Consider the following 21,943-nt stretch of genomic DNA (forward strand, 5'->3'; position numbering starts at 1 on the left):
GGCCCAGAAATCAGTGAGTGGAAAAGATATTGTATTACTTACACTTTTTCAACCTGCATATCTTTTTTAAAAGGATTAGTTGCACTAAATTGTAGCTTCAGGTGCCTCATGTATGATGACTTTTTTTTTAGTGTACTGATATACTCCGAATCCCTTTACGTAAGAATATATCCTATAGTATCTGCCTAGCATCTTTATCAAGTACACATGGATGCTGAGAAGATTCTGTTTTTATTTTATTTCCACGAAAAGGCCCACCAAAATCCTCAGCACTAGGCCTATCTGGCCCTGTATATGTTATTCATTCTCATTATGACCTTTTTTTCTTTCACATAAAATGTTGATAATTCTAGGAACTACTTCCCACAATACAAGCGTTTTATAGCCTGCTGGTTTCAACCAAGAGGTCGGCAGATTCAGTTTGCTTTGTTTTTAATGGTTATTATATGTTTTTATTAAAGTATTTAAGTACATTTGCATTGAGCACCCCACTGGGTCTGTGATACTCACGTGGGATATGGGTTCCCCTGAGCTTCACATTCAATTTCGATGTTGTCACGTGGGTCCACTATATAATTCTTCACAGACTGTTTGGTGATGGTGGGGGGCTGAATTACTGCAGGAAAGAAATAAAGTCTAAGTCTAAGTCTAAGTCTAAGGGCTAAGTCTGAGCTACCAGGTGCTAATAATGGAACCAAATATGCATGCAGCTTTCCATTGCTTTCCTCAAACATTAACAGTTCACATCTGCTTCCATGTACTAAAATTTTAGTATCATGTAGAGATTATGTAAAAAATATAGCAAGGGGTTAAAGTAGAAACACATGGAATATGGAATAAAACATATGGAATAAGACAAATTAGGAATCGCTACAAAGAAACAAAGCAAGGGGTTAAAAGTGGGGTAATCACTATAGAAACACATGGAATATATCTGCAGGTTGTGCAAATGCTTCCTTATTTTTTCCCTCTTCTAATATCAGAAACTGTATTGCGTATATATTTTGAGTATATTTGTGTATTTTTTTTCTGTTCTCTAGAACGTTTTTTTGTTTAAATGTTTATTATAAATTATAATGAGCGAAATGTTAGCATTTCAATGTCTTTTAGTCATTCTATTTTTTTTTTCACTTAGTCCTTTCATTTTACTTACTGCTACAGATTATTTAAATTTTCTCTGCTTATCAGTTCTCTTATGCCCAAATCCTTATATGTCCCTTTGCCCCATACATAAATGACAGCCATCTCCTCATTTTCCCTGTCTGCAATTGTTTATAAAGGAGTGCAGTCAATTATAATTTAACTATTTAGTTACTTTCCTCCCAACTCCACCACTCATTCTCTAGACTACACTACCAGCAAGCAATACTTACAGTCTTTCTGAATGTTTGCTGTTAGTTTCCATGGAAGCAATTTGGAAAGTTGGAAAAAAGACAAGGTTAGTGAAACACACACTAAAAGTCTAAGAAGAGCACAAAGATGGACAAAAACTGCAGCTCAATTAAAGGATTAGGAAGGCTGCTGTAGGCTGCAGTAGCTCACATAAATAACACACGTTAACAGTTGATGTGTTTGCCATTCTACTGTTATGAATCAATTTCTAGTTTGTTAGATGGGTAGATTAAAGGACAGAAGTAGTTTAGCACTCAAATGGGCTGTTTATGTCTAATAAAAAAAATACAATAAGATGAATGTTCTTATAAACTCTAAATTGCAACTTTCTAAATTCCTTTGTTGTTTTGTCAGAATAGAAATATTTATTAGGCTGAATATGAAATTACCAAAGGTATTAGTTTCTGCATCCTGGTTATACTAATTATATCTATATAGAATTGTGGGATTCAGTTGAATAGAATCCCAGCAGAGAGGCAGCTGCTATAAGAATTCTTATCTACCACCTGGAGTGAGGCATGGTCTCAGTATTCATTGTGTGAGCTCTTCAGGACTCCATAACCATCCAACTGGATGTGACAAGGTCATATGGGAATTGTGTGGATGGCAGCAGCCACGGATAAGGGTTAAGGCTGTCTGTCAGAGTTTGTGACAGCAGTATCTGAATAATGTACAGACTTTTATACATAAATGGAAACCGGTAAATACATATATATATATATATATATATATATACACACACATCATGGCCTGTGACAGCAGAACAATTATATTAAGGGGTTGAAGGCAACAGTCAAGTAATTGTACTTAGGAATAAATTGCATCCAGAAATGCTTTTCTTTGCAAAAGAATGTATGCAAGATGCTTAAAATGTAAAAGGCTTAAACTAAGATTATTATGTGGCATGTAATTCTCCGACTCTATAGAGCATCTATCAACCCCTTGTAACTTACGGTCCAAAGGCACATCAATGGCGAAGATTAGATGGAAAAAGCTAAAAATGAAGATGTTCAATATAGAGTGCTGTGACATCTTGCTGTTCTACTGGGTGCCAGATCTAGAATGAGAGACAATTTTAACGTAACCAAAAGCTAATATACAAGTAACATTATACATTTCAAGAACATGCATGTATGGGTGCATAACTTCAGGCATAGAGTTTCAGTACTGAACATGGAATACACTTATACACATATGTAGAAATGATACACAGTACTGCAGTTAATCATGCATTAAGTGTCCATTACACTATCATGGCCTTTTCCTCAGTTCACTCTCCCAATATCCTCTCCTCCCCCTCTAATTTGCACATGTTTAGTATGCAGCCTCGGGCTCTTCAGTCTGTCCATCTGCCTGATAGCCCATCTGGTACATGTGTCATTTCACCTATTTATGGCTCTCTTCTTAGGGCTTTTGTAATGCAGTTTGCCCCGGAAGTCCATCTGCCTTGTGTTGTGGCTAAGACACACTCCCCCAAATGGAAACACATGCAGAAAGATATAAGTTGTGACACTCAGGTAAACATTCCTCAGTATTAACCCAATCTTTGCCTTGGCATTTATTTTGCGTATGAATAGAATAGAAAAGGATCATGGCCCATCTGGTGACACAGTAATACAAACCAATTAGGATGTATGGTTTTTGCAAGGTAAAATAATCACTATGGGGAGGAAGATGCATCATTGGGTACATAATAGAAATTTTAGGAAGTTTTACAATGCATTGCTTACCACTTTCGTTGACATTTTCATGTATAAAAAATCTAATAAAATCTGAACATTTAAGAACAATAATGATGCCCCAACAATTATGTCAACTAAGAAGAAAAAAACTGTAAAATATTTTTTTCTTATTGATATCAATATGGTTTTCTTAGAATCCTTAACATTTGCAATTTCTTTTTCTACTCAATATACTGGCATGACAGAGCAAGTGGGCAAATTGGCACATTACAACTGTGAAACGAATAAAACTCATACATAGATCGCCTTTTCATCATAATTTTCTTTTCTCCTTTGGCTAACTACTACTAGATTTTTTTCTGCCAATTGTTTCCTACTTTAAAAACCTATTGTAGTCTTACAACACAATATTGGTATTTATTCTATAAAAGGTACATTGTAGGTCAGCTGAGATGAAACTCAAGGATTTCAGGATTTAAGAATTCATAATGCAAGGTCACACTTGCCCTTAGTGCAGGGGTCTTCCTTTGATGAAAGCATGTAATTTTACCTACAATTCATGATTTAGTAAATAAAACTTACTGCTTACTGTAACATCCTCCCGTTTTCAGAATTACCAAACCACATTATTAAAGGCAATGTGTTCATTAGCTATGAAGTGCCAGACATCACATTTTTCCGAACTGTCTGCTGCTAACCAGGATACAATATTTTCCATGTGAGCCAGACTGGTACACCCTCAGACTGGGGCACCTTCCAAGTTACTTGGCGCACACAGGGAATAAATGTGTTACATGTTAGGAAGTATTTCTTCCAGAGAAACACCTCCAGCTCATGTGTTATTTTATGCTTAAATACTGAGTTAAATCCTTGTGAATTCAGTAAAATCCTGTGCAAACACACTACGTATTTAGCACTCCACAGAAAAGCAGCTCATCAAAACAGGACTCTACATGCTCCAAGCAGAGCAGATCTTTACTCTCCCAACTTCAGATAATGGATGTCTTGTAAATCTAATAATGTGTCCTTCTCCCTTTGCTGTTCCTTATCACCTTGGAGCCCTTCTTGTAGGCTATAAAGGATAATCTGAACCTCCACAATATATGATATATATAACATAACATCATGGCATATGCTGATGACCTGTTGTTTGTGGTCATGACCGCTGCCAACCATTCCAAACATTATAGCTGAACTGGGTCGTTACAGGGACTTATCGAATTAAAAAATCAACAAGGACAAGTCAGAAGTATTGAACCTGACTTGCACTAGTTCTTTGGAGTCCTCACTCTGCTCCACCTATCTTTTCCGCTGGTATCAGGGTAAATTAAATTATTTGGGTATTTGGCTTACTAGGAACTAGAGCCCTGCGCAGGACTGTTTTCTTAATCCCGCCCGCTCCCACTGAATTTCTGACCATTACCTCCCTCTCCCGCAAGGTGTGTGTTCCACTCCAGCAAGCTTGTATTCCAATACATTTATTTACAGATAATTGGGACTTACAAAATTCTGCCTGAAATGGGCCTGCTCCAAAACAGGCTGGGTGTCTAAGATCAACCTGTCCTCAGCTCAGCTCTGCATGCATGAGTCACTCACTCCCGCTTCTTCTCTCTCCTGCCTCTACGAAAAGGAGGCTGAATATAAAAGTAAGGCTAGGACCGCCTTTGAAATTGAATGTGAAGAAGCAAAAAAAGAAAAAACACGACAGCCTTGCGGGAGTGTGCAAGATTACCGGGATCCGCGGGTATATTGTGTGTCCGCCCGCTCCCGCCCCCACAACACACAGAATACCGACCGCGGGATCCCAATCCTGATGCAGTCCTTTACTAGGAATTTAGACCAATAAGTCTAACTTATTCCTGATAACTTTGAGGCGATGCTACTCACCCTTAAGCAAGATCTGAGAGTATGGACAATTCCGCATCTCTCTGGTATGAAAGTATTAACGCCCTTAAAATACATTTCTAGGCTCCTCTATTGTTTCAAACAATACCAATATAATGTATATTCCTTCTTCTTTCTTTAGGGACCTTCACTTAGCGTTGCTCAGGTTTATTTGGCGCCAATCACTGCCAAGGGTTCAGGTCAGGACCTTGACTTTTCCCAAGCGGAGAGAAGGATTAACTCTGCTGGATATTCTAAAATATTATGAGGCCACACATCTGCTTCGAGCCCTGGAGTAATTGGTTGGTCCGCAGAGTAAGTTATGGATTGATCTGAAGCCGTCACAGGCATTTGACGAATTGTTTAATTGGGCAATGTTTCGCATTTGGCATCTTAGGAGGGTCAGAGGTTACATTTCATCCTTTATTGCCCCTTGCCCAAAACCCGAAAATCAGTCTTGGCACTTTATGGCCAATATGCAATAAATTAAAGGTGTACAGCCACAAACAATTTCATAGTGAGTAGCTGCTTTAACAGAATACCGCCAACATGAGTTGAAAGCAATCAAGATTGTAGATGGAGAAACAGACCAAGAGACATAGAGCTGAAACTCACCTGTTTTCTTGAATACACAGTAGTTTTCAGGCTGTAGGAGAGAACAGATGATGGTATTGGTTTAGCAATATACATATTTAAAAAATTTCCATTGGTTTAGCAAGATATTTTTTAAATGTTTATAATACAAGACAAGGCAATCGGTGGCATTTTACTTCAAAACAAGTATTCTATATTTCTTGAAATATAATAGTTTCCAAAAATCCATTATGCAATATGCGTGAAAACCACCATGTGATCGTGGTGTACTTCAACAAACCATGAGTAATTGTTTTTGAGCCATCTTCACAGAAATGTGAGGACATCAGGTTACAGGAAAGAACCTGGCATGCACTTATATTAGGCTTTACTATGTTAAACTAAGTTGTTATACTATTATTAGAGCAGTCGTTTGAATGTGACCAATGGCCCTAGTGTTGGCTGTCAACCAAACATCACCAATGGTGCGTTCTAAGATAAGCACACCTAGTGGGAGACTAACTGCCTTATTTCATGGTGTGCCATGATGGGACTAGGTACACTTGGCATTTGTCACTGGTTTTATGTGCATTACATTTCCAATGTCATAAGTCATTCACCATTATGAAACCACCACTGGAAAAGCAGTATTAAGTGTCACTTTAACCAAAGCAAATAAAACCAAGTTGTGACTATAGATTATGTAATCCCTTTAAAACATACTCTAACTGGCTATCTGAGCCGAATGTTAAAATATTAGCATTTCGAAAACTCAAGGGTGTCTACTTTAAAAAAATGTATTGTTTGATGGGCTAAATTGAATTCGTCGGGTTCAAAGATGTCCCAAATAGGGCATATGAGCAGACTGACCAGATGTCAAAATGAGAAAAAAAGTGTACCTCCCAAATGTGGCCTTTTAGCCCTCAAAAAACCTGACAACCCCATGCATGGGTGGTATCACTGTACTCAAGGGATGTTATTGGGGTGTTATTTGACAGTTACATATACCAAAGTCTGTAAATGCATACCTAAATGTGTGTGAAAAAACACACAGAAAAGACTAGCCGGCTTCAAAGATGTCCCAAATAAGACATGGGGCAGAAGGACCAGATGTCAAAGTTCTTAACTGAAAAATGTGCACTTCCCAAATATATAACTGGTGTGGGTACACTAAATGGGAGAGATGATAATTAAAGCTAAACACAAGCACTGCAAAAGTGTTTAAACAGCCTTGGTCATGAAGGGTACAAAAAGATAAAAACAGCGTGGTCCTTAAATTGTAAAGTGTCTCCTTTACAAAAATTAGATTTACATATTTTTCTTTGTTGGCCCAATAAAAAGTCTACTTCAACTAAATGCTTCATTGTATCTTGGACTAATATGGCTATATTCATTATTTTAATAAAAAAAAGGTAATCTGCTCTAAATATAGTGTGATTTTTTTTTTTTTCCGAATCAGCTCATGATGAAATATATTTTAGGAGAAACATATATTCTTCACATTTTCATATACGTCACTTTCACTATGCTTTGATAGGGTGTACATATGAGGATTAAAAATTTTCCAAAACACAGCTGTTTTTCCTATATGTTGTTCTTCCCTCCTCCTCAACCTTGACCTTTCACACAAAGGACAAGTTTCACTTCATTGAACAATTTCCATCTGTTGTACCGTGGGTTGGGAAATGTTCTGTGCTACCCACGACTATGGCCATCAATGGAATGGAATGTCCTTTACAGATCCAGCTACATGACCTGCTACAAAAATGTATTAATAACGTTTGTGTATCAAAATAGACTTTTATTTAATATGAAGAATTAGATGATAGATCATTACCTAGTTACAGAAAACTGATAAAGCTAGGCATAATTCAAAGAGTTCTCATATTGCAAAAAAAGCATAACATAATAACCCTAGCTTATCACAAAGATTCGGTGTCACAAAGATTCTGTGTCACCACTGTCTCGTTGTGCTAAGAAAACTTGTACACACAGAAGTCCTTACTTTCCAAGATTTAAATATAACCTTAGTTAAATCACCTGGATTAAAGCAGAGATTTTACCAGGGATATTAACAGGGATGCACCAAGTACAAAAAAAAATCATACAGAGGTCATCTCCATGTCAATTCATTTACCTCCCTATGCATTACACAAGAGCTTCTCCTACATTAAAAGCTTACCTAACATAAGATGCATAGTTAAATCAATGACAAAAAATTATCCCATATTAACTCAGACTGGGAATTAAGAAATAATGCAAGAACTACATGACGGTGCATGGAAAGGTCATTAAGTATATATAGCTGGTTATTAGTTAAAGGGCAAAAATCCATTGGATAGTCCATTAGGTAGATCTTAATACAATCCTGCATCATAGTGGTAAATACAGAGTGTAGGATTCATTTTAGGTAGGCTGGACTAGTGAACTTAGAACAGGCTAGTTAATGGCTTTGGAAATGACTGCACCACCAATTGTGTTTTATGGAGTAGGGCAGCATGTCAAGGAGGCAGCAGCTCTCTCCTACAAAACCAGGAGCTCCCTAAAGTGATCATTGATCTCCCCAATTGGCATATTAATACTATATTATACCATATTATACTGGCTGTCAGTGAGAATTCCCTGCACCGGTGCGGGGAACGCTCCTCACTGACAGCCGGGGAAGGTCTGTGCGATGGAGGCAGACAACCCCCACTGCTAACCGCAACTCCTTCCGGCTGCAGCGGAAGTTGTCTACGCGAATCGCCTGGGAGTCAGATGCACAGGTAAGTTTGGGGGGGCATAAGACAGGAGGATCCAGGTCCCCTGCAGCGCTGCGGGGGATCTGGATCTTAGTCTCATGGTCAGACCTATTTAAGGTCTGATTATAAGACGACCCCGATTATAAGACGAGTGGTCTTTTTCAAAGAATTTTTCAAGTGTTTTCCGATGGTCTTAGGCGACCCCTGTAAAAGGTTGAGAACCGCTGACCTAATGTATCATTTTGTCTTAGTCTGTCAATTCCCGTCGTGTCATACCCCTTGAAGATATGTGTTGTATTTAGCGCTGTATCGGCGCTATATAAATAAAAGATAATAATAATAATAATAACAAACTCAAAGTCTGCAGATGGACCCTTGGTCAAAGTTCACTAAAGAAACTCTGACTTCAGGTCAGAAACGTTCACATACCCCAGACAGAGTTCAGGAAAAGTACTGATATCAAGACAAAGGTTCAGGGCAGTTTAGATAAAGTCCTGGAATCAAGCCAAAGGGTAGGGGAAGGTGGAGTTCTAGCAAGATTACCAAAAGACTCGATACACAGGGGATGATATGTATTTTGCGTGTAGTTTGAGTAGTCCTTTGGGTATGAAATGCCTGACACAACTATGACATCAGGACATTGGAACATGCAGAAGTATGCTATAAAAGTCACATAATACATACACCCACTCCTGGGGACTAGCCATCAACTAGGAAGGCATCCAAGGCACACCAAGGAATGAGACACCTAAAGTAATTGAGCAGCCAGAGGTAAGGCCATGACAAAGTTTAACATATATTTACTGTGCATGTATTACAGAATAAGCACTTAGTGTACCATTAAATACAGCAAGTCAGTACATTAAGCAAAAAAAATAATCCATATACACACTTCATCCAATAGGAAGAAGAAATGCTTCTCTTGCTCTATAAAAAGGTTAGCTCCTGTAGCTCACCTATCAGTCCATCTGTGTTAAGCTTTCATGTTTCCATTATGCTGACCGTTTCCTATAAATGATGTTGACATCATTGCAATCAGGCAATATAAACAGGGCCTTGGCAAATGCAGATACTGAAACAGCAACATATTCAGGAAGAAAAATATTCTTTAGGAAAATGCGTCACACTGATTTTGCCCAGCACAGAAGAAAGCAAATATGCTGTAGTGTGTACTGTGCATATCAGGAAACCGAATCGGTCCCTAAAATTATGTAAATTATGATGTACCTGATTCCTCATTCCTAAAAATATGAAAATGATTCCTATTGCTTTTTCAAACCGATATTAAATTGTACCAGCCTCACACTAACAGAAGATGGAACTACCTACGCAAAGCAGCAGCTTCCTGGGGCAAGTGGGCAGCTGCTGTGGGTGCCATATAGTGAGGGGAACACTTTAATGCCAATTAATTTCCAGTTCCAGGAGCAAATGTGACACCATTGACGGATAGGACCTCTAACCCCGCTACAGACCACTGGATTCCTAGTTCTCCTGTTTTAAGCCCCTTTACTGACTCAGTTTGGTCTGCACTCTTGCTCCAAAAATCCTTTAAATGGACAGGTAGATGGGAAAGCATAACTCCCAACATCTCAGGTATCTAACCTAGGATGTGGAGAGGTGTGGTCAGAGTTGGGCACAAGCGTTGACTCAACCTACTTTATTCTAAATAGCTACAATTTAGGTCTCAGTTGCAACAGCACAGACCTTCATCAATTTTACAGCCGCTTAGGGGAGATCAGAGCATCTCCTTAACTGGCCTATGTTTCCCACTTCCCAAACTTTAAGACAGTTAGGCATCTCAGCGGGGTACTGCCCGAAAACTGTGACTGTGCATGAAAATGGGATGTTTGGAAGGTATGAGACAGATGGATACACAGATAACTAGATTACACAAGCTATACTGCCTAACATATAACATTAAGTGGTAAGATACACTGGGGACCAACCAAACCCTGTCTGATAAACTCCTATTTTTCTGGCATTACACAGCAACCCATCTATGTTTTAACACTTTTTATTTTTAACTCGGAGCATTCAAAAACACAAACTTCTGCTCCTAAGGACTCTCACATTCCAGCAGCCTACACATTGTAATTAAACCTCTTCAGTGTTTCATCAGCATAGTTAAAGCAGCACAAGCTACACAAAAAATATAGGAGTAACGTTTTAATTATGTCAAACTAATAACTGTTTACCCCCTGTTTCATTATGTTAGTCATTGCTTCCTAGTGTCACACAGGCTTACCATGCAGCAACGTTTGAATGTTGTCAAATACTTATCTTTCACCAGCCACGAAACATAAATGAAAGGCTTCTTCTCTAAAACCCAAAGTGTGATCTGTACAGGTTACATGGCAGCCAGGCTTGGTAGCAGGAGATTAGCAGGCTGACCAGTTAATATGCAGATGAGTTGAGAATTAGCACCCTGTCCCTACAGAGTGCTTATACTCATCTATATGGATTTGTATTTACACCAAGTGTGGGATGAAATTCATTATCTGTTATATATTTGCCATCCCATCACCGTGGATATACATGGATGAATCTAAATAAAAGGGCAGAATAATTATATGAGGGTGACCAGATGCATCTACTGTATTACCTCCTGGCGCAGGGAACAGGAAAAGCCAAAGTGGAAGTTACTTATATGTGGTGGCAGATATTTACAGATATGAAGGGCGTACACTATCTCTTTCCCTTCTGTACTGTGAATTGCAATATTAAAGGTGATTTTGGAGCTCATGAAGAAAAACACTACACATCCTATATATCTATCTAAGTAATGTTGTTCTGTTTTAACAGATAATAACATTAAACACTGACAAATGCATTCATACACACATCTACCCTCTTCATGTTTTTGTTCAGTGTCTAACCAGATAACATTTAGTGGGAATGATAGTCCCCTATGGGTAGTGATTAATCTGCTGTTTTCTGGCTGCATGCACTCACAAATAAATCGGCCAACTGTGTACCCTCCATGAAACCTCAAACTCCCCCAGGGGACCTGTTCACTTTCTGTGGCAACACACATTCAATTTCTCTGATGAAGATACAAGACGCAAGAAGATAAATCGACCCTGTGCAGAAACACAAAGCTGTAGATATGTATATATGTATACAGTATACATATATACATTCATGTAAAAAAAACTATATGTATACCATACCTGCATACATTGGCATTTTTCTTTAATATGTTACAGACAAAGTGGGAAATCTGACATTGTATACAAGTACAAAAGAACATGTCTTTATAATCCTCCTTTTCAATTACAAAAAAAGAATACATTTTAGGAAATAAAACCTTTTTGAACCCTTTTTGAGGAAGAAAAGACATAACTGCAGGCAGACATAGGGGATATAATGCCTGGTGAACAGAAGTTAAAACTGTCCTCTAAATTATATTATTCTATTTTTTCTATATACCAATTTCTGGTAGTACATGTTATTGTCATATTGTTCCAAAAATGAACTGGCATCTCATTACCGTGCAGAAACCACACATGTGTCTTCATTAGAGAGGTATCACTACCATATGAGCAAGTTTAGGACCCTGTTGGTTTGTGTGGTCCCCTCAATGGGATGTGGGAGGTGTGAGACAATTATTATTTTTCACTTTTTTGGAAATAACTTTCATTATACATATTTTGTTTCATATTTAATGTTTAATTAATCTATTCACAATGAATGAATTTTTGCTTATGCCCCTGAACATCTAGAACCACTGTATCAAACCTACCCTCATCAGTTCACAACAAATTGTCCCTGGAAATATGTTGAAGTGTAGGAGAACTGAGCATACCTAAATCCCTTATTAATTTTCTCTTTGAATAATGGCCTTTTTTCTTACTTTCACTTTTTACATTTCAGAAAAATACGTTTCTGCTTTGTGTTGACTTGCAAAATAAATATGGAAAGATGTGTTTTATTTAAATCTAGGACCATACCTCGGAGCTCTCAGGATTTTACCCTGAGTTTCTGGGTCTTTCCACCAGTCTCAGGATGAAGAGGCAGATTCTCAGAGTTACACTGTCCGGAACTGACTCTCTACACTTCTGTTATCATAATTTGTGCTTTTGCTACCAGTATGCCAATTTGATATCCTTGCTTGAATGCAGGTGACTCAATTAAGTGCATCTTTAACCCCTTAATGACAAAGCCCGTACATGTACGGCCTCAAAATGCATTGTTTTCAATGGGTTTAGGGACCGCCCATTGTCCTTAAGGGGTTAAATAATGACAAGTTAATTTAGTTAACACATTTAGCTTCATGACAGTTAATATTTCAATATTCTTAGAGTCAACTCATTTAAAAAGTTCCCAGGTATGTGTAAGACTTAAAATATGTGCATAACAAAAAAAAGATGATGGCGATTTTATGTGCAGAAGTAATGGGGTATGAACAAATATTACACAAGCCTTATAATGTACCAGGTGTCAACAAAATTGTTCAGGAACACTATGAAAATTAGCCAAATAGCAGGTAGCCGGAGCAAGGTCACTACCTGCCTGATGGCTGCCAGCACGGTCCCCTCGGGCTGGTAAGCAATCTGTGACACCCATTAGGGGGTGCGCCTGTGCTACTCAACAAGAGGCTAAGCAAGCATGATTTAAAGCTATTCTGCTTTACCCTAGTGTGGTCCTGTATTACCTATTTGGCAAATTGATCCCTCAAAATTATACTTTGACTTCTGGCTTATCTTTCCTTCCTCTGCCTAGTGATTTTGTACTATACCTGGGTTGTCTGACTACCTCCCCCATGTACTGACCTTGGCGTGGTGTACCTAACCAGGCTTTAGGTGCTCCTGGGTGACAGCAGTCCTGACACATATTCAGTTAGTTTCTTGTTTAATTTAAATACAGCTTTGCTATCGTTGCCTGTTTTGCTACATTTCTGAATGTCCACAGCTTCTAAACAATCATATGCTGTATTGTCAAAGTTGGTGTGAATGTTAATAAGCTACTGCTTTTGTTTTACACCGTGATACGTTCCTTGCATAGCAGTTACACAAATATCCAGTCATAAGTAGATCCTTAGGAGTCTGGGGGACTTAAATATTTATAAAGAAGAGCTACATTTCTTTGGTACAAAAGAGCTTTTATTTTATTTGCATCTCTCTCTGAGCATGGAACTGAGCTCCCATCTCATATTCTGTTTTTTACAATAGGGCTTTTCTTTGTCATGTTAACCCTTCATCCACCAGAAAGTCTCAAGAACAAACTTGGAGATTCTGTCATGCAGCAAATAGAGGTTACCTACATATAGCTGACATTACGCTTCGCAGAATCTACTATCCAAGCTGTAATTGGCTGAAGCCACAGCTAAGATAGCCAAAATAGCTGACTGTAAAGGTAAATGCATACTAAAGCATATACTTTTGATCTATACTTGTTAGCGAATATTTCCAAACCAAATAACAAAACACACACTGACTTAGGAGCTTATTCAGACACTTTAAAATGACTTTTTGAACAAAGAAAGCATAGGTTCCAGATAATACTGCTGTTACAAAAGAATAACAACTCAAATTATTAAAACTTTTTCAGTTTCTAAAGCAAAAAGACATATGTTAAAACTTGGCTGCTGCTTTTTGCTTTAAACGTACATGAATACCAAATAAATTGTAAATATTACCTGCCCTGTTATTTTCTTTCTATATTTAATGAATATACCCCAGACTTTTTATATGAGAAGTAATGCTGTTGCCAAGTAACTGATGATGTTTTTTACGACTAATCTGGCACCATAATTCGACCGTTCCAGGGTGACTAGTGAAAAAGAAATAATTTTTGAAAAGGACACTTCAGGCATCATATGCACTTTAATGTGAATGATAGCTGCATGATACCTTTACAATCGTTTGTTTTTGAAGAATTCATATCAAAGTACTTTGACTGGCCCTTTGTCGTTCTGCAGAAGAAATAACTAAAAGACGTCATTCAAGTCCAATAGATGTGCTGCAAAGGCCCTATTAAAAAGCATACTGTTACCGCTTTAGTGGGACAAATACCCTGTTTACCTTTGTTTATATATAAATCATTTTGAATGAAACACTGTAATCCACTTCTTTTATTCATTCTGATCACCTACAAAATTTCATGCAAAGCTCAGCTGCCGAAATCTTAAATTAGCCAGGGCAATATGAACTACTGTGCTGTATTATGCTGTTCTTCACCTAGAAATGTCTATTCTATTTGGGATATTTTGCTGGGAACTTACCTGATACAATCATCATAATGGTTTGCACCATATACCTCTGCCCCGAGCAGACATACATACGCTTTTGTGTACATGTCTATGAATTGCTACACATAATTCCTTTGTTAGAACATAATTTAACACTTAAATGGACAAGGCCTGGTGTTTGTAAATTTAAGTTGCCCTGGTGCCAAGGCTCTGGAAAATCTACGTTTTTGGTCAGGGAATAGTCAAGGACAAATTTAAGTTGTCTATTTCAATCACAGATGCTGCTAAAAGGCTTGTAAATTCTGATTCAGGATCTATCTGCCACCATACTCTACATGGTAGTCCTTTCAAACATCAGTATATATTTTTATGTATGTCATAAATCAAACGAAAATTCTCATTTTCACCCCATGAGTTATTCAAACCAGTGGTTTATTCTGGCCTAGGCCGACTAGACCTAGAATGCAGTTCCAGGGGGCAGCAGCTCATCTGCCACATGACAAGTTGCAAATGGGTCTGTTAAAAGGGAGATCACCGTTGTAAAAATGAATATTGAGATTGGTGGATGTATGTAGTATGAGAGAGAAAAGAATCAGAGGTAAATATAAATGTTGAGGGGGATTCCAGTGTCACAGACAGATTTATGCGATGAAAAAGTCGGAAGTCACAAAAGCACAGCTCCTAACAGGATTCACTGCTTTGTCAATGCAAAACCCCTTTGATATAACTAACCAAAATAAAACAGATGATGCATTGTACGGTTTGCTGTAAAGGGGGACGTTTTTCACTTTCCCTTTAAAGTGCCACCAAACTATAAAAAGAAAATATTAAAAAAAAAAATCAATTGGAATCTTTTACAAAATTATGCCCTATTGTGGCCTTCCTTCCCAAAATTGCTTAGAACAAAACAAGGGCAGCCAACAGGTGGTCCTCCAGTTACAGAACTACATCTAAGATTTAAGATGCTCAGTTAGCTCAAGGCAAATCCATTCCTTTAAGATTCAGCTGCATCATCATGGGAGTTGGCAGCTGTACAACAGATGGCAAGCTGTTAACTACTCCTAAAGTTGGTGATCTTTTTTGGCAATAACCTGTCAATGTTGTTAGCTTCTTGAGTGAAATGCAGGAACACTAGGAAACTTGAAGTTGATTAGCTAGGGATACAAAAGTTGCAAAGTACACACTATATTCTAAACAAAGATAGAAGGATAAAAACAATTAGCATTTTGGATTTTTAAAAACTCAACCTATGGTGTTTAATTACGTGGTCTTCTGCTTTTATACACCTGTGGCAATGGGTCTGATTGAAACATCTCAATAATTAAGAGGTGTGTCCCAATACTTTTTTCTATATAGTGTATATCCATGGACCTGACGATGCCCAGATCCTCAAAGTCCTTAAAGACTCCCTGGGTCATCCCCAAATCAGAGGGTAAGACTACAGATATAGATATATCCAGATAGAGTGGTCTCAAGTTAGTTAATAACACGCTCAGCGGACTGTAGTTAAGCACAAATAATGTGAAGAAGGCTCCTCCATATCATATATAATTAGAAAGAGACAAACAGGGAGATGGACATAGAGACAGACTGGCAATCAGGAAGACAAACAATAATCAGAAACAGACATGTAATTTTGCAACTCAAAATATATGCTCTAGCATCTGGTACATGGAAAATTTAGGAATACAAAAGAAGGTTATCACAGTAACCTTCTAAGGCCTCGTGGGGGTATGTTTGAATGGGGTGCACTGATGGGGACCTGTGGAGACTCCTTACCTGCATGCCCAGTCCCCTCTTATGTCTAAGTAACTCTGTGCTCATTGGGGGCACAGGGTGACCGGGAAACCCCGTCTGGTCTGCCGGAATCAGACTCCCATGAACTAGTCGGCTATGGGGGGCTCTACAAGCCAGGAAATGCTTGATTATCCTGACCAGGACCTAGCCACGAATTAATGGAACTGCACGGCAGCTAGAAACTGAAGAGATGCCCGCCAACAATTGTAACAGAGTCGCTACGGACGCTTTTTGCTCCACCATGTTGCTCTTTTGAGGTTACATTAAGCTTGTGGTGGCAACACTCAGTGGTGGTTGCGAAAAGGGAGCTTGTTTGTGAACCCTGGTTATATTATCAATTTTTGGGACCGGGGTTTACCCAGCCGCGGCAATGACACTCTGGCCCGGCTACCACACGGAGGATTCCCGGCACACTCCATTGCTCCATGAGCTCTCATTTGGTACCCCTGGGATTGACGTTGCTCCCTCTGGATCACCCCAAAATAGTTGGGTGGGCATTGCTGGCCACCAAACTGCATGGAGGTACCGGGCTGTCTGGTGGTTGATGAGATTATACCCCTAATCCTATCATGTCCTGTGTATAAATATCTGTGCTGTCTTCAATAAACAGAGTTCTGTTTTACCCCTATACTAAGTCTCGGCTAGGGAATATGAAGGGTTAATCTCTTGATCAATTAAGCTTTCAGCGGCAAGGAAGATCTCCAGTCCGAGTAAGAGTCTCCGTCACAAAGAAGGGACAAATTAACATCCATTCTGCATTTGCCACCTATTACATGTAAATATTCCTTCGGCTAGTGAATAGACACCACTGTTTACATGCAAGCATATGATAGTTCTGATATGATAGTCTAGGAATAATCTGTTCTCAGTTGAAAACACAAAAGTTGTCCTCCCCTCAAAAAACTACAGACAAGATCATTGTGTATTACACATGATCACACATGAAAGAGTCTGTGAATCTATGAGGGCACTATGGGATATCTGGGGGGTATAAGGCATATCTGGGGAGGATGGAGTGACATATCTGGGGGCATAAGGCATACTAGGGTATAAGGCATATCAGAGGGCACAGTGGCATATCAGGGGGTATACGGCATATAGGGTATATAAGGCATATATGGAGAGGGCGCAGTGGCATATGTGGGAGGCAGTGTGGCATATCTGAGGGTATGTGGCATATCTGGGGTTATTTAAAAATTTACATTTATTTTTTTATCCGATTAATCGATTAATCGAAAAAATAATCAGCCAACTAATCGATTATGAAAATAATCGTTAGTTGCAGCCCTACATACAGAAATGTTTCAGAAAGAAAGCTTAGTATGTTCTATATACAGTACATATAACTAAAAACTTGCAAATGCTTTAGAACACTGGGACCCAAAATTACAGGTCACCTCTCCCTGACAAACTGTGTAACGGAGAAATGTTTTAAGGAATTATGCTGAAAAATTGTATTATTTAATCTGAAAAGAGCAAGGTTATGTAGGTATAATAGAAGTAAAACCTAAAGGTCAGTAGAGCTTAGAGTTAGTCTAAATTAAACAGTGTGGCTTAGTTAGGATTTCTATTTTGTTAGAAGCCAGGATAAGATTAATTTGTATGAATGAACATACAATTACATATTATAGAATTTGGGTGCCAACAATGAAATGTAAGTATTCATGACCGGTCTCTAGGGACTTGTGCAGCCCTTTAAAGTTGGTTTAATAGGGGAGGCTCATATAGGACAATTCCAAAAATAGTGCTGACATTATATCAGGGGCATCCAACATGCGGCCCGCGGGGACCTCGAGGTGCGGCCCGTGTGAGATCGGCAGCCAGGGCAACCAGGATCACAAGAGCCCTGCTGCTTACCTGCACTGCAGCTCTCTCAACGCCGCTCACAGACTTAAGCAGGGGGCGCGGCCTCCCTCTGCGTTCACAGGTACTGCACAGAGGAAGCGGAACCCAGCATGACTCTGCTCCAGTCCTGGTTCCTCTGTGCAGTACAAGAGAACGCAGAGGGAGGCCGCGCCCCCTGCTGAAGTCTGTGAGCGGCATCGAGATAGCTGCACTGCCGCTAAGGGGGTGGGGGAGGGTGTTTGAATGAGTATGCGTGATTGAGGGAATGAATCTGTGAATGAATGAGTATATGAATGAATGAATGTGTGTGTGATAGCATGGATGTGTAAGTGGGGGGGCATAGTACAGGGTAGCTGTAAGTGGTGGCTGGCAGCATCAATACACAAGGGGGCAGCTAGCCAGGTTTCAGCATGTACTGGCTGACTTGGCATGATAGGAGTGTGATTGCTAACAGCAATCACAGTCCCATCATGCCTAGGTTCCAGCATTTACTGGTTGCCTGGGTATGATAAGAGAGTGATTGCTGTTAGCAATCACACTCCTATCATGCCAAGTCATATTGTTGAATTTTTCTGTCCAATTGTGGTGTGTTACTTACTTTTAATAAAAGTGTGGTTAACACACCAAAATTGGACAAAAAATACAATAACAATATTAATTTATATATGATTGTTGACAGCAATCACACTCCTATCATGCCCAGCCAACCAGTTTATGCTGGAATCTGGGTATGCCTGAGATTGCTGTTAATCATAATAATATATAGATATAACATTGTTATTAAATTTTTTGTACAATTTAGGTGTGTAACTTACTTTTTTTTATAAGTGTGGGATTTGTTTAACCGTGAATTTTGTGAACCGTGAATTTTGGTGCATCCCTAGAATAATTAGAACTACCGTATTTGCTCGATTAGAAGACGACCCCCCAAAATCTGAATATTAATTTAGGAAAAAAAGAAAAAGCCTGGTTATAAGACGACCCTATAGGAAAAAAGTTTTACTAGTAAATAAATAATAATTCATGTAAACTATTTGTTTTGTTTTTAATTTCCTTTTATTTACCAACCTGCCCCCAGTTATGCACATCTGCCCCCAGGCATGCCTTATACCCTCCTATATGCCACTCTGTCCCATGATATGCCTTTTAAAAGGCATATCATGGGACAGAGTGGCATATAGGGGGACACTTACATACCCAGACACTAATATACCCACCCAGACACTTCCCTACCCACTGAGACACTTACACTTACCTACCCACCCAGACACTTCCCTACCCACTGAGACACTTACCTACCCACCCAGACACTTACCTACCCACTGAGACACGTACCTACCCACCCAGACACTTCACTCACCGCGATGCCTCAGCAGGCGCTTGCTGCAGCTCCCACGGGATTACGGCATGACGCTGTGTGACCCCGCTAGGCCCCGCCTCCTGCAGAAAATTCAAGAGGTCTACTGGATCCGCTCTGGGACGGCACAGTGCTGCCGGGTCCCGGTCCTGGTTCTGGAGGAATCTCCCCAAGCGGCTCTGCTTCCCCGCAGTGGGCGGGCTATCCCGGGAGCAGGAAGGTACGCGCGTATGCAACCTCGGCTGCTGCCGGCACTTTCGCCGGCGCTCGGTGATAGATGCCGGCAGCAGCTGAGGTTACCATACAGGAGGATCCAGGTCCCCTGCAGCGATGCAGGGGATCTGGATCTTAGTCTAATAGTCATACCTCATTTGAGGTCTGATTAGAAGACGACGGCGATTACAAGACGAGGGTATTTTTCAGAGCATTTGCTCTGAAAAAAACCTCGTCTTATAATCGAGCAAATACGGTATTTCATTTTTACTTAATACAGAATCCTGAATTTGCAGTCACAAAACTTTCTAGGCCCAGAAATCAGTGAGAGGAAAAGTGTCATTTGTGTCATTTACTTCATTTTAATCTGCATATCTTATTAAAGGCCATATTTTCTCACAGTGAAAAATGAGTGCGGCCCCCCAACATATACAATTCTGATGAAGTGGCCCACTGCAGAAAAAACTTGGACACCCCTGCATTAGCTACTGTTTAGAATGTATGTAATTAGAAGACAGCTTCTGACAGAAACTCGGCTTCACAGCAGCATACAAGTGTTTATCTTTTTCAATGGCAAGTAATGTGACGTAGAGAGTGAATATGTGTAATGTAAATTCAATGATTTGTGCCCATGATGCTTCCATGTACATTTCCCAAGGCAAGCTGTCACTGTTTCCTTGGCTTCATTATGTGAACACATGAGGCACCCTGCCTTCTGTGCCAGCATGTACTGGGTACCAGTCTGGTGCCTGCTCCGCAAACGGCTCATCTCTCACCCCTGCCTCTTATCGCTGTCAATTTCAGTGTAATCCTACATCTGCTGTACACATGGCAGAAAGAATTGCTGTTTGAAGTTCCATGATCATTTTAAAATACTTACTTAGTGCACAATAAATGCAACCAAAAGAGAAATACTAAAATATTGCAACTGTTCCATAAAACAGTTTAGTCCTGCAATGCATAACAGTAACGTGAACAACAGAAAAGTACATCTTTAGGGGTCTGTTCACTAATAGCCAGCCAACAACCTAAGTAATTGGTAGGTGCTATGCCTGTGAAAGCTTTTACAATGATCTTTGGAAGCACAACCCATATTATCAATATTCTTTTCATAGTCCACTATTTACCCCACTCACTGAAAGTAAATGCTATTTATCTAACATGCACATCAGAACACATTTAATTTACACAGCACGTTATGATTTCAGATCGTAAAATCTAAGCTATTTTTAGATATCACTAAAACAAAATAGAGTTTGCCTCACTGATATCCATGTTTTAGTGAACAGTGGTGTTTCACTTAGTGACAGTGTGCAGCTTTTTTTGCACGGACCCTAGTATGACCTGGTCTAATGTGCATGCCCAAAAAAGTGAAGGCCCAAACGGCCCAATCTGCAGAATGTTTCAGATGAAAGAGGTCCAGGGACTGTAAAAAAATAATACATAAAAACCACGTTTAATGTGGCTGTCCATTGAAAGCTAACAAATTTCCACATAATGGCATCCATAGAACACTAATCAAACGGTCAGAGTTACAATATTGACTAAATAAACATAAATAGAGTGTCTCCCTTTTTTAAATATACTGCTATCTGATCCATCAATCTACCTTTCATCATGTTCGAAGCAGCTGCTTTCTCCTGTTTTAGTCCCTGCTCTGCTTGCATTCTGAAATGAAATCCCATAAAGGGCTCCAGCTGTCTGCTCTGCAGCTGGACATCTGTCCCTAATCCGGCCTTATGCATTGAATGACAGAACTTCTAAACTATGCAGATGAACAGTTAGTATTGATTACTGTTTCACAAAACTGAATCAGTAATGTATTCAACATATATTCTGGAAAATGTCAACCTTCCCATAAGCAGTAAATGCAAATTTACTGAGCGACTTGCACATTCTGCTAGGGGCATATCAGCACATCCAACCCGCTTGTTTCCAGATTTTTCAAAACATTATTAAACTATGAATATTTTAAAAAGATACTTAATGAAATGTCAATAGATACAATATTACAAATGCATGAAGCATGTGAATTGCAATCTAAAGTACAAATTTGTTAATAAACAACCTTGAAATGGATTGAACATTTCGGTTGTCTTTGTAAATGAAACAGACAGAGATAGCTGCCAAAACAAAAGTCTAATATAATTAGCCTTCATCTGATCTTGGCAAATGAATCTATCCATGATGTGTACTACAATTTACCATAAAAGAAATAGAGGTCGAATGCATTACTGAACAGTTATGCATTTTTTTTTTAAATCACTAT

The 21,943-nt window shown here is 39.2% G+C and overlaps 1 protein-coding gene across 8 annotated transcripts in view; it reads right to left on the reverse strand.

Moving 5' to 3' along the window:
• The window catches only part of NFASC (neurofascin), a 79,920-nt gene that overhangs the window by 42,651 nt on the left and 15,326 nt on the right, over positions 1-21,943 (reverse strand). For 7 of the 8 annotated variants that reach the window (XM_053454344.1, XM_053454343.1, XM_053454342.1 and 4 more), the window contains exons 2-5: positions 5,574-5,604; positions 2,346-2,449; positions 1,374-1,391; positions 511-616 (exon numbers count right to left, since the gene is read on the reverse strand). In XM_053454344.1, coding sequence (XP_053310319.1) covers positions 511-616; positions 1,374-1,391; positions 2,346-2,424 — 203 coding nt within the window. In that variant the 5' untranslated portion in view covers positions 2,425-2,449; positions 5,574-5,604. The remainder of the gene's footprint in view (positions 1-510; positions 617-1,373; positions 1,392-2,345; positions 2,450-5,573; positions 5,605-21,943) is intronic. The other variant, XM_053454345.1, reaches the window with a different exon arrangement.

The sequence above is a fragment of the Spea bombifrons genome, chromosome 2 (genome assembly GCF_027358695.1).
Source record: "Spea bombifrons isolate aSpeBom1 chromosome 2, aSpeBom1.2.pri, whole genome shotgun sequence".
Taxonomy (NCBI): Eukaryota; Metazoa; Chordata; class Amphibia; order Anura; family Pelobatidae; genus Spea; species Spea bombifrons.